General features: G+C 44.9%; 1 protein-coding gene across 5 annotated transcripts in view; it reads left to right on the top strand.

Moving 5' to 3' along the window:
- Positions 1 to 13,014, top strand: part of MYO1C (myosin IC) — a 50,607-nt gene that overhangs the window by 14,141 nt on the left and 23,452 nt on the right. Inside the window, exon 1 of one of the 5 annotated variants that reach the window (XM_068210379.1) lies at positions 9,314 to 9,500. The exons of the other annotated variants lie outside the window; for them this stretch is intronic. Within the exon in view, the coding sequence (XP_068066480.1) occupies positions 9,483 to 9,500 (18 nt within the window). The 5' untranslated portion in view covers positions 9,314 to 9,482. Of the gene's footprint in view, positions 1 to 9,313; positions 9,501 to 13,014 lie in introns of those variants that run through there. 5 annotated transcript variants of the gene reach the window in all.

The raw sequence follows: 13,014 nt of genomic DNA, 5'->3' as shown, positions 1-13,014 counted from the left end.
TGCCTTGGAGGTGAGATACTGCTTGTAATCCAAAGGGGGCTAAGTTGCAGGCCAATAATTTGTTTATTTTTTAACATCAATGTCACTACTGCTTCTTTTACATTAAAAACAAATCTTGATTTAAGGTGGTTTTGATCCAATAGGAATGTCAGTTTTTAAACTCTTGGAAAACAATGTTCTGAATTGAGAATGTCCTGAATTTGAGTGCAAGCTGATGCAGGTGGACATGGGATATCCTTCTGAAATGATGACTGTATTTTCCAGGCAGCCTGGAACACTTTTGCCATCATGATGACAGCTCATCATTCCCTGTGGATATTAAGTGATGCTACATCTATTTTGGGACAAAAAAGATTCACCAAAGCATTAAAGGCTCCTTGGGGCGCAGGCAGAGCAGCCAGAGATGACCTCACACAGTCCCCTTCATCTGGTGCCTTTTCCCCTGGTTTTCAGCAGGAGCAGGGCAGGCAGGGGAAAGGGAAGCAGCTCAGACATCAGCTGCAATATCATCTGCCCACATGCTCAGCTCGCTGCCAGGGCCAGCCTCACTGCCTGGCTCCTCTCCTTCCCTCTGCCTCTGCAAACTGCTCAGCCCCTTCCTTTGAGCACAATCTGGAATTTCTACAGCTCATCCAATATTCTTTTTTTGGGTTCATGATCTAGTTGTTGAAACTCCTTCCTTAAACTTTTCGTAGGGGGCTTGTGCCATCACAGTCGGTGTAAAGTGCTCTTTTTTCCCTTACAAAGAAGGGTTTGAAAAGTTCAGTCTCATGTGTGTTACTAATAGTTTTATTAGAACTTATTTGCAACTTTTCACTGCCCCAAAATAACTGCCTGCCTTAGGCCAACAAAGTCAGTTTGAAACGGAGGCGAGAGTAAAAAGAGGGAAAAAACAAAGTGAAGTACAAATTGTGCCTGTAAACTCTTCACTCAAAAATCATCATTTAAAAACTGCTCCACTTGTTTGAATGTCCAAAGCATTCAATGAGCTCACAGAACTGAACTCCCCTTAGGAACTTGGAGTTTGCTGCAGCATTGCTATGTTTGCTTTAAAGGAGGGTCACACCCAGAAGGACAATAAGAACTTGTTACTCCCAGCTATCACCCAGCACTTGCAGGTTGCTGACTTGGCTTTTTTCCCTAAGCAACCTGTGGATAATCCATGGAACAAACCTATGGCAAATGCAATTGTACTAATGCAAAATGTTGCTCACAGCAACATATCCCCATATTTTAGGTACAGATGATACTGCTATGCCAGGTATTACACTCATATAAACATCTTTATCCGACTATAAACTGTCCATAGAAAGGGATTTTACTGTTACAGTAACAGTAGAGAGGAATAGGGTTAGTTATTTGTTGGGATATCACTCATGTGCAAACTATCTTATAAAAAAATCCAAATTTAAGCAAATATGTTCCATATGCGAGCCTCTCTCCAGTGCTTTTCAGGAAAATTTTAGTCATTTGACCTTTATTCTTCTGGCTTTGGAAGCTTGAATATACTCATAAAACCTAGATATTACCTATGATGCAGTCTCCACATAACAGAGAAGCTCATGGCTTTGAAAACAAATTAGGAATTCCACGATATCTTTATGAAAAGGAAAAGCTCCATGTTACCTTAAAAGAAACAGTTTCATTTGGTTGTTTTGGAGGGAGGTATTTCCTTTTTAAACTGTTTTTCACAGTACCAATGATCTGATTTTGGTTGTGGTTTGTTTTAATGTAAAGCTACATTGGTGTAAGTTGTCAATTAAAAAAAAAAAGGACAGGAGGGCTCAGTGAAGTTCAGTTATTTCCTATAAAGCAGTCTGATATAGTAGATAAATTTGGTATTTGGATTTGTGTAAAATGATGTGTGTTGGCACAGTTAAGAATGATGTCTTTCAGGTAGCCTGCCTTAGGTTTTAGATTTAACCTACTAAAGAAAATAAAGCAACTTAAACTTTCTGTTTTAGTGCTGGCATTTCTAGACAGATAATTCCTATATTTAGAGAAGAATTTTGCAATAATTGGGGGCACAGGGGAGGCTTGGGATCCTGTCAATACAACATTAATGGGGTGGATGAACTCTGCTTTCAGACTCCCAGTCTCATACCTGTGATTCTTCTCACTTTGTAGAGCCAAGACAAATATCTTATTTCTTCTGGACTTGACTTTGAAACTGAGCAAACAACTTAGTGACTGCATCCTTGGAGCTGGTATGAAAAATAAACAGGGACTACAACACTGTTAGGGTCCAGCCTAACAGCTGAGACTTTGTACTGACTTAAATCCACAGAGAGCTCGTTCCCAAAAATGCTTTCTCCAAATTTAACTTCCAGATACCACTGACCACAAACCATACCAGCAGAGGCCATCTTGCTGAATTGCTTTGTAATTGTTATGGAGCAAGTATTACATGAGAAAAGAGGCATAAGAGCATTTAAAATAACTGCTTTTTTGTAGCTGTTTTTCTCTCAGAGTCATAACCACTTGTGTTTCCCAGCTCTGAAAAACCTGCCTGTTGCCTGCACTCGTTTTCCCCCTTGCTGTGCAGTCAAGGATGTGAAGGATTTAACAGGACAAAAATTAAAGGTCAGTCTAAAAATCCTCAGAAATCAAGATGTCCCTAAAGATAAAGCCCAACATGAAACATCCTCTTGGCCCAGAACACGCCCTGGAAGGCTTTGAGTGCACACCCTGTTCTGGCCAGGTGTTGTGGGGACAAGGGCCAGGTACAAGCAGCTGCTGAGATCCTGGTGACACTGGAGGAATCCTGTGGGACAGTGGAGGGGATTGGGAACAGTTGGGAATCTCAGCCATGTTTTCATGGGGACTGGGAAGCTCCTGATGCTGTGATGTGGAGAGAGCTTTGTGTCAAACTCTAATCTCTCATCAATGATTCTTTCACCAGGGTGGCCTGGTTATTATCTCGTTTTAAGGGGTTTTTTTTTGTTGTTGTTTTTGTTTTGTTTGGTTTTTTTTTTTTAATTTGCTGTGGCAAACTGAGCCCTGCAGCTCAAGGAGGTCTCACCAGCTGACAGGGAAATGTTGGCTGGGATTTGGCCTTGCTTTCCCCTGGAAGCTGTGTCATCCTGCAGAGAAGAGGCATAGGATGTGGCAGGGCTACAGATACAGAATTGTTTGTACACATAAACATCTCTTGCTGTCAGGGAGGAAAAAAAAAAAAACAAAAACCAACCAAAACTCTGGGTGATAAATCTGTCTAGCAATTTATATTGTGCTCATTTCTGTGGCAGCTCTGGGGCTGTGTTTGCTCAGCAACCTGCCCTGCACTGGGAGCTCCTGGCCTTCTCCAAAGACAAAGCAGGATGGAAAGATACCCCTTGATGGGAATCACAGAGAAACCTTCCAGTTCTATCACTTTCCCCAAACGAGGCCTCTGTGAGAATTGTTGTAGGAACTCCCTTCCATTTGTATAAGAAGGAGGAAAATCTGTCCTATAACTGGGCTTGTAGGTTTGGTGTCTGCTGAAGGGATGGTGGAAGTGTGGGTTGGAGCTACAGCTGCACAGCAGTGCCCTGGCAGCTCTGCTGGGATGTGCACTGCTGCCTGGAGCTGCTGAAACTCTTGGCCTAGGACACATTAATTCCTGCAACTTTGTGGCAACGCTGCAAAAATGATCTTAAACGGTGTCAAAGACAAGCAGTGTCTTTGCTTGTCTTGTTTAAACCAAGATGAGTTGGAGAACTGTCCAGTTCATAAAACATTTGTGCTCCATGGATCTGCAGCCCGGGAAGGGGAGCTCTCAGCCTGCCCTCTGCACTGCCCATGTTGTGCTTTAGGGCATGGCTGTGTCTTTTCCTGCCCTTTCCCAATCAGAGACATGCTCAGCTTTCCTTTGCAAGTGTTACTTTGTAGATTTCCAAGTCTATTCAGCCTTTTTCCTGCCATGGAGAAAAGCAAGGGCATTACAGAAGGACAGAGCAGCTCGAATTTGTCCATCTAGTTGCTGTTTTGGGCTGTAGGACAGGACCCTGCTCCGCAGAGGAGCCCCAGGTTAAACTCTGTCCCTCTGTGGGGAGGGGAGCCCTGGATGTGCTGCCTTCCCCTGATGTGTGAGCAGCCTGGTGTGTCCCTCCTCAGGATTCCTGTACATCCTTCTCCTCCAGACTGCAAACAGTTTAGTGCTGATCTGGCCTTATATAGTCATTTCCTATTATTAGAAACATTTCCTTGGGATCTTGCTCAGGGAGTAGCAGAGGGAAATCCTGTTTCCTTCATCTAACTTGCAGGCAAAGCACCAGTGCTCACTCTTTCCTTATCTCGTGTGGATGGAACAAGAAGTTTTTGTTGTGATCTGCTTTCCAGCCTTAAGCCCTTTCTAACACTGAGCCTCTTTTCAGAAATGCAGGAAAAGAAATCTGAAGGACTAGGAACTGTCAGCCAGCAGTGTGAGCTGTAAAGTTTTGACTGCAGCCTCTACATTCCCTGTTCTTTTTCATCAAGTTTTCCTCGCTCACATTGAGTCCTTCCTTTGGAAAACCAACTCTCTGTTCAGTGCTGGTTTGTGTGAAAAGCAGTGTGCTAGGATATTTCACCTGAGAGTGCCGGGGATGGGCAGACAGCCGATGGCTGTGTTAAAAAAGAGGAACAACTTTAAATTAAGGAAGGAGAAGTTTTTGTTCCGCGTGCAACAAGAACGTGTTTTTAAAGGCGAGACTCACTGGAAGCACGGAGATATGCACAGGCTTTGAACACTTAATTTTTCCTGTGAAAACATTTTTTCCCCTTAAAAGGAAGATGTAGGTCCTGCCACTAGGAGTGACTGTTTGGAAAGTCAGTCGGCAGGAATGCACATCAGCTGAACTGAGTCAGGCTGTTTGTGTTACCAGCTCCCTCCAAACCCGTCCCTGCCACAGCCGCTGCAGGGGAGCTGCTGCAAACGATTGTGTCAGAGCAGGGCCAGAGCAATCACAGGGAATTAACTGCTGGGTTTCAACTTTGTTGTTGGAGTCAGTGCAACAATTGCTGTTGGGATTGGAGTGTGTTTGTAAAATCAGGGAAACCCTGACAGGGCCGTGAGCGGGAGCAGCCGCGGGCATGAGACAAACTGGCATCACATTAAGGGCATCTGGTAATTCTAAAGTGGGACTTTGTTCTGATGGCCACTGCCAAAGCCAGCCAGCCATTTCTGTTTCACTGCTTCAGCAGAAAGCAACAACAAGGAAAATTTATCTTAATTTGTTAGATTAACCCAGTTTCTGTTTTCGCTCACGTCATAGACCCAGAATTATTGTGTGTGTGCGGGAGCCATAACTAAATACAAGCCTGTCGTATGTGCCTTTTAATCCATCACCAGGGGCATCAAAACAGGGAACAGCACTGGCAGAGAAAGTGCAGGAATCCAAGGAGACGTGTGCATCTCCATTTTTTGCAATATTCCTTTTTTTTTCGTATTTATTTGTGAAAAATTGAGCTTGGGAAGAAAAGAAGTTTGGTGTTCTCACTTGAAACAAACAAAACCAGTATTGACAGTTTTAGGCATTATAAAGCATAAATTAGAATCCAAAATAATAATCTAAATATTCTTTGTCTTCTGGTTTTTGAACCCTTTTGGCCACACCTCACTGTTTTTAAGGTTTTGTCTGTAACCCTGCAAACACCTTCACACAGAAGTGGGGAATTCAGTCAACTTGTGATGTCATGACGTTTCCAGTAAAGTGAAGGAACTTTCATCATCTTGAGGCACCTTTTGAGTGAGTATAATGAGCTTTTGGTTTAACCTTTCTAGGTGTGCAGTTTCATAACTGAGCAGGAATGTTGTGTCTCCAGGGGCCAATGTCTTGTGTTCAAACCTCTGTTTGTGACTACTTGTTTGGGGCAGTCTTGAGAGGGGAAGAAGAGATGCTTTAATCCAAAAACTGGGTAGAAAAGAGACAATTTTTAGCAGAACTAATAATATAGGGAGGAGGTTTTGCCTTTTTATCAAACCTGTTACAGTATTTAGCATTGGCTCTTTGGCAGGGCGTTGATTTATCCTTATCCTGCAGTCAGATGTTCATTCTCTGTTGGACACAGGGTGTTTTTCCTAAGCAGTGGGACAAATGTTCCTGAGATCCTTCAGCTTCTGCTATAGGGGGTTTTAGGAATGTGAGGCATTTTAATCAGTTTTAGATCAGGATAATCTGGACAGCAGGACACATGTGGCAGGTTAAAGACATTTCTATTTTTTGATTAAGACGTTCCTCTGACCTGCAAGAGGAAGGGCTCTCAAATTCCTGGCCTGTTTAGGGTGGTTTCTTTCCCATGGTATTTTTGCCAAGTGCTTTCTAATTATGGAATGTGTCTTATTCTGTAGTTCTTTTGCAAGCAGTAATAACAAATACTACAAAAATCCAGAAAGAACTCACTCACAGATGAACTTGACACCTTTTGGAATAACATAGACGTGATCCAATTTGATTTTTGAACAGCATAAACCCAAGGCAGCATCTCATACCTCCAGATTTATATTTGCAGTGGAATCTGCACTGCAGAGGGGAGCACTGATGGTGTTTTCATGGGACCAAACTCTTTATTTTTTCAGCAGAGCCACCGCTTGTGGGTGTAGCTTAGCGAGTCACGCTCGGCTCTGCGAGCCTGTCGGAGCAGGGCTGACAGGAAAGGTTTCCAGTCCCCTTGCTTTGAATGTGAAATTGTATGCAGGGAATCAGCTGCTTATCTGCAACGAGCAGAGCAATCCCAGTGCTCTAATCCAGGGTTTAAATGAGTCACTTCTAACTGGTGAGGCCTGGAAAACTTGATTCATCCCTCGGCCTGTAGTTGCCTGTTGGAGTGAGCCAGACCTTGCCAGCCGTCCTCAGCAGAAATCACAGACAAGGGCTGGGCTCTGCTGCTGGAAAGGAAGAGTCTGGTTTTATCACCTTCATAATCCAGGATCAAGATCTTATAAAGTGAAATTATCTCTGCTTTCCAACTTTTTTTTTCCCCCTCCTAATTTAGGCTGACCCACATGCGGGAGAGTTTTCCTCTCCAGCAGAAGTTGGGCAGTAGTTTGGCTGCAGAAAAAAAGCGTTTTGAGTAAAGGTCTTTCCAGTGGATAAATAAATAAAAGGGTTCTCCTGCATGAAAAAACCAAGGGAAATCTGTAAAAAATGTACTTCTGAGTGCTGGCCTGTTGCATATTCTTCTCTTATGTGGCATTTTCTGTGATGAGATGTGATCTGAGAAGTGTTAGGAGGTGTAAACTAGGGAAAAGGTTAAGTTGTTTATGTGAGGATAACTCTGCTAATACTTAGAATTGTAACAGGAGTTTAACTGAATCTGTTTGGTGACAATTAGACTGGTTTGAAGAGGGCTGGTGGAGCACTGACATTCTCCTCCTGAAGAATTAGAGCTGCCAGGCCACAGCTTTAATTATGCTTGGAAAACTCCTGGCTCAGGGCTCACTGTTGTGTTTCACTAATGGCTGATGTGGCTCAGTCTGGGAAATGGAGTTTATATCACCTCTGGTCTCAGCTGTGGCACAGGACAGGGGCTGGGAGTAGTGTCCACTTCCTTCAGTGCCAGCCCAAAGCTAAACCCTCCTCCGAGCCACATCCTGAAGCTGCTGCCGTTAAAAATTCCCCCAGCTGAGATAAGAAGTGAATGAAAATCCTGGCAGAGTTGTGCAAGAACCACAAATCGTGTTCAAAATGGAGTCTGAGAGGACAGAGGAGCTGTGGCACTGCAGTGCTCCCAGCAGCCAAGCTCCATCCCAAATCCTTGGCACATTCTGCCTGTGACATCCACGGCAGCCGGGATCTCTGGGATCTCTGCCTTGGGCAGAGCTAATTAGAGGGGAGTGCTGCACCCAACCACTGACAACATCTGCTACGTGTGTTTGCTTTTAAATAGCCTCCTCTCTGAGGAGGTTGGAGCTTTTTAGCTTTTTGCTCTAAGTCTTTTTACTTCAGAGCTTAGCTTTACCCTTCCTGTAGCAGAATTTGTGAAGGATGCATTTTGATAAGAAGGGAAAAAACAAAGCAAACAAAAAACCCTTTTAAGCAGAGCTGAGTGCAGATAGTGCCAGTCATGAAACATCAGCAGCTGAGCTTGGGAATTATTCCATGGCTCTGCATGTTCAATGATTAGAGAATCTGCTTGACAGCTCACAATATGAATTGCCTGAAACACCTGAGGGGTGGCATCCTCTCTAACAGATTTATATCTTTATTTGCACTACCTACAGCTCCTTTTAGGATGGATGCCCAGCTTAGTCCATTGAGGAACAAAATAATTAATAAAATCATAGAATCATTTTAGATTGGAAAGAACTTGTGGAGATTTCTTGTCCACCCTCACTTCCGGGCAGGACTAATTTAGATCAAGTCACTCAGACATTGTCTGGTTGAGTTTTAAATATCTCCAGGGATGGAGTTTCACAACTTTTTGGGACCCCTGTTCCAGTATTTCACAGCACTCACTGGGAAAAAAATTTCCCAATAACTCATTGGAATTTCCCTTCTTCCAGCTAGTGTCCGCTGTCTCTTGTTCTTTCACTTTCCCCTAACGAAAGCTAGTGAAGGCTGTGCGGTGCTTTTGTCAGAATGCCCTTATCTCAAGCAGGTGGGTGGGAAATGGGGTGGGGTTTTCACACTCTTGGTGTAGCTGTGATCATAAATAATTCTGTGTGAGAACAGTGATGAGCTCGGAGACAGCAAAATGTGCAACTTCTGTTCGCAAGGGCTGGGGACTGAGGGCAGCAGTGCCTTCACTGTGTCCTCTAGAAAGCTCTTCCTTGGCAGTGCAGGTTGTTTTGTAATAAGGACCTCAGAACTTCCAGGCAAGGTGGGTGCTTTGGTGCTGGATGGCTCCAAAGGAATCTGGAATAAAATACTGCTGAGCCAGGTTGGACAGGGCTTGGTGGAATTGGAAATGAGTGAAATTGAAGGTCCCTTCCAATCCAAACCATTCTGTGATTCTAAATGCTTGTGAAGGCAAACTGCATCCAACCCTGGACTCTTTATGGCCCTGTGATTCCAAGTGTGATGTCAATGCCAGGGCTGGGATTGTGGGTTTGCTGTGTTTGGGGTGAGCTGGGAGCGGGTTTGGGGAGCCCTGTCCTCGCTGCTGTTCCAGGACAGTAACCCACTGTCCTAGAGCTCGTCTCTTCCTGTCTGATGGCTGTGGTTTGTGTGCTGGGCTCGGCCCCAGCTTTTCCAGTGCCTGGGATTACTTTTCTTTCCGTTTTTCCCTGTCACTGGGCAGCGGGAACTCCGCAGCAGAGCGCAGCTGATTTCCCTGGGACTGCCTGTGCTGGGCTGCTCCTGGCTGGGAGGGGAGCTTTCCTTGGAAAACGCCCTCTCCACATGCTCCAGTAGGAGCTGGTGGGAGGGAGGGAGTTCTGACTGCACCGAAAATGCCATGAAAAAAAAAATTAAAAAAATAAAGCGACTGACAGAAGAGAGAACTTGTCCTCAGATTGCTGCTTTTTGCAGCGGCGTAAGCGCAGGCTCTGCGAGGGCTGCGGGAGCTGGCGGGAGGCAGAGATGAAGTTCCGAGGCGGGGTAAGGTTTATTTAATTCCTTTGGTGGCTTTGCAGCTCTCAGATGCGTGTCTGGTCTCAGAAGAAGAGAGGAGAAACATTTTCAGGGTTTCAGCAGGAAAGTGAAATGCTTTGAGAAGGATCTATTCACTGGAGAGTTGTGTGAGAAGGGGTGAAATTAGCTAAAAACTCAGGGAATACCTGTTTGGAGGAGGAAGCCAAGGTGGGAGTTGAGAAAGTGGGAAGAGAAGGGAGAGCTGTGCTCTGCTTTAGGAGGGAAGAGAGGGTGGAGCTTTCACTTGGGCACAAGGATGTGCAGGGACCATCCTGGAGCTGGGCTTTGCTCCTCTCCTTCCCAGCGCTTCTGTCCCATTCCTGCCGTCCCAGGGAATGGCAGGAGGTACCTGCTCAAGGATTCATTGCCACTCAGTTCCTCCAGCTGTTTTAGTTTAGGAAAACTTTGTCCATGCTTTAGCAGCAGCCAGAACACCTGGCCCTGCGTCCTGCATGGGACAACCCCGGGCTTGGAAAAGGAGTTTGCGGCAAAAGGTTGAGAGGACTGGGATTGTTACCTGGACAAAGAGAGGAGGAAAAAAAATAACAGTGCCACAGAGAACACAGAGCTCCTTTTTCTGTGTTGTGTAGCATGGGAACGGGGACACTGAGTTAAGCTAAAAGTTGCCAAAGAGATGCAAAGATTATTTTCATACAATGAATAATTGGGCCGTGGAATTCACTGACTCTGGAAGATGTTGAGGTCAAGAATGAGGGAGTGTTATAAAAAAAGTGTGTGAGCTTTTGCCTCAAGGATAAGAATGCTCAAGGCTTTAATTGGTAAAGTGACCAAATTTAGGAAGAGAAGGGTTGAAAACATCACTTTTGTAGATTGGAGCAATTCTCTGTTAAAGAAGAGTTAGCATGGGGCTGGTGTATCCCATTCCTGCTCAATCCAAAGATCCTTGCTTGTTTTCCCAAATATTCTAGTGCTGACCACTGAGGACATGATGAAGGGAAGGGCAGAGCTTTTGGAGAACCTCCTGGGTCCTTCTCTGTGGTAGTGGAGGTGACAGGGCTCCCCAGGGTTTTTCTGCTGCCCAGCTGTGGGCCCGGAGGAAGGCTGGCAGAGGTGGCAGTGGCAGTGTGACAGGCAGAGGTGCTGTCTGGGGTGGTGCCCCGTGTTCCCCGTGGGAGCTGTGGGTCTGGGGGTGCCCTTCGCCCGGCCCTGGAACGCTCTGGAGTTCTCTTTGGAAAGTTTGAGTCTCTGAGAGAGCTCGTGGTGTGAGAGGGCTCTGTGGGGGTGTGGAATGCAGTGGGGAAGGGCGGCCAGTGGGCTTGGCAGTGGCACACCGGGCATTGCCAGGGCAGTGCACAGGGAAGGGGGCACAGGGAGACCCTGGCTCTTCGTCTTTGAGCTTCTGCCACCCTTCACCTGCTCAGCTGCTCTGGAAATCAGCTTCAAAACTCACTTGAAGGGACAGCAAGCTGACGTTTTGCCTTTTTTTGTTAATGCCTTTTTGAAATCTGTTTGCCCTCTGAAGCTGCTGTGGGATGCCCAGGCCTGTGGGCACAGGTCTCCTGAGCAAACTGCCACCAGCAACATCTTTGAACCAGCAGCAGCTTGTGCCATCTGTTCAGGAGCAAAAATGTCAGCTCCCTAAATATAGAAATTCTGTGTATTTACTTTTCCAGCCCTGGTGATCTTTCTGGTTTGCCTAGTTCATTTTTCTTAGTGCTCTTTTATATTTAGCCTGTTGATTGAAATATCATTACCCCTCTTAATGGTAAACATTTTTCCTGTCCTTCAAATCAGTTCTTACAACTGCCTTTTCCTTTTCACTGCTAATTGCTTATTTCCTTACTCATCCCCCCACAAAGTAAAATCTGGAAGGTATAATTATGTTATAAATATTGAACAAATAATATTACCTACTTATTATTTCAATTTGTCCCTACCCAAAATGTGGAAAACCTCAAAGTAATTACTTTACAAGAATTAGTCAAGGATGTAGCATTTCTTTTTCTTTAATATGATTTTTTTAAATAGTGTATCCTGAAGTTCCATCCTTCCATCTGGTTAGGATGGGAAGTATCAACCAAGTTTTGAGTTCCCTGACTCCAGACATTCCATTGCTGGTGATGTATTGGTCTAAAAGAAGCAAGAATAAAAAGTAATTCTGAGAAATGGTCCTTGAGTGGCAGCTACAAATTAAAGTTGTTCTCACTAATTCTGCTGGTCTGGGTCACCAGAGTGGTTACCTGGTTTTGATACCAATCCACCTGACAGCTCTGCTTTTCCCAAGTTGTCTTTTGGGAAATCACTTCATTGGCCTGACGTAATTAAAAACAAAATATAAAACATTTCCTTTTGTTACTTGATTTTTTTAACTAAGCAAGCCAAATACATATCTTATCAATTATTAGCTGAGGTGGCTTCAGAAAGGGCAGACAAATCCACGTGGTTGCTTGCAGGGGATTTTTATGGGAGACACAGAGCTGCCTCTCAGGGAACCTTCTTTCCAACCCCGCTGTTGACTAACACAGGGAGCTGTGTCCAAAATGAGCAGCTGATTTGCAGTGTGGCAGGAGGGAGGAGGATCCTGGGTGGCTGCACTTCAGTCTGTCAGGGATTTGCTGGCAGAATCCCTGATTCTGGTCCACCTCTGCCATCCTCATTATTTCTTTTCCAGGCAGAGGGAAAGAGGAGCTTTCCCATTCTGCACCTTGGGAATTGAGGCCATGGGTACAGCAGTTGATTTTTGTCTGCTCTGCTGTCTGGCCCATGTTGTGTCAGAGCTCTTTCCCAGGCTGTAGAATGAAGTAGAAATCAAAGGATTTTTTTTTTCTTTCCTGCAGCTTTGGCATGACAGTAAAGAATGTCCAACTATCCATGAGACAAATGTTTTTTAGCTGCCACCTCCCCACGAGAAGTTCGTTCTTGGTTCAGGCTTGCATTGTCTTCCAGAATCTAATCTCAATTTCCCTTCCCACTCACATTTGGTTCTGGCCTGTTCTTCCGTTCCCGGCTTTGTGACTATTTCTGGAGCCTGCAGATCAATCATCTTGCACTTGATACCAAGATAAAGGTGCCTGCCTCTTCCCAGATGGAGCCACTTCCTGGGGTTCTTCCAGTGAGTCTCCTGAGTGGATACAACCCAATCTGTAAAAATACATTGCCAGGAGAAAATATTGCAAGATATATTTTTAGGTGTTGAAGTACAAATTCTGTTTGTGTTTTGACTTTCCTTTCTGAATCAGTTGTGCAGTTTCCCTGCTCCATGCGAGACCGTTCACTTTGAGAATTCCAGGTGTTTTCTCATGGAAAGGAGTGGGAAGTTGCTGGTACTGCCTGTTCGCTCAGTGTGTCTGGAATTGAATTTTAAACCATTCCAGTATCCCTCTGGGAAAATCAAGCCTGGGAATGAGTCTTTGCTTCACGTTGGGTATTCCATGGCCATGGAGCAGCTGCTGGACAAAGCCAGCGGGAGTTTCTTGCTCTGCTCACATCAGCCCCAAACCCCTGTGCTCATGGCAGAGCT

This window comes from Anomalospiza imberbis, chromosome 20 (genome assembly GCF_031753505.1).
Source record: "Anomalospiza imberbis isolate Cuckoo-Finch-1a 21T00152 chromosome 20, ASM3175350v1, whole genome shotgun sequence".
In the NCBI taxonomy this organism is placed as follows: Eukaryota; Metazoa; Chordata; class Aves; order Passeriformes; family Viduidae; genus Anomalospiza; species Anomalospiza imberbis.
This window is presented reverse-complemented; position numbering and strand designations above follow the sequence as displayed.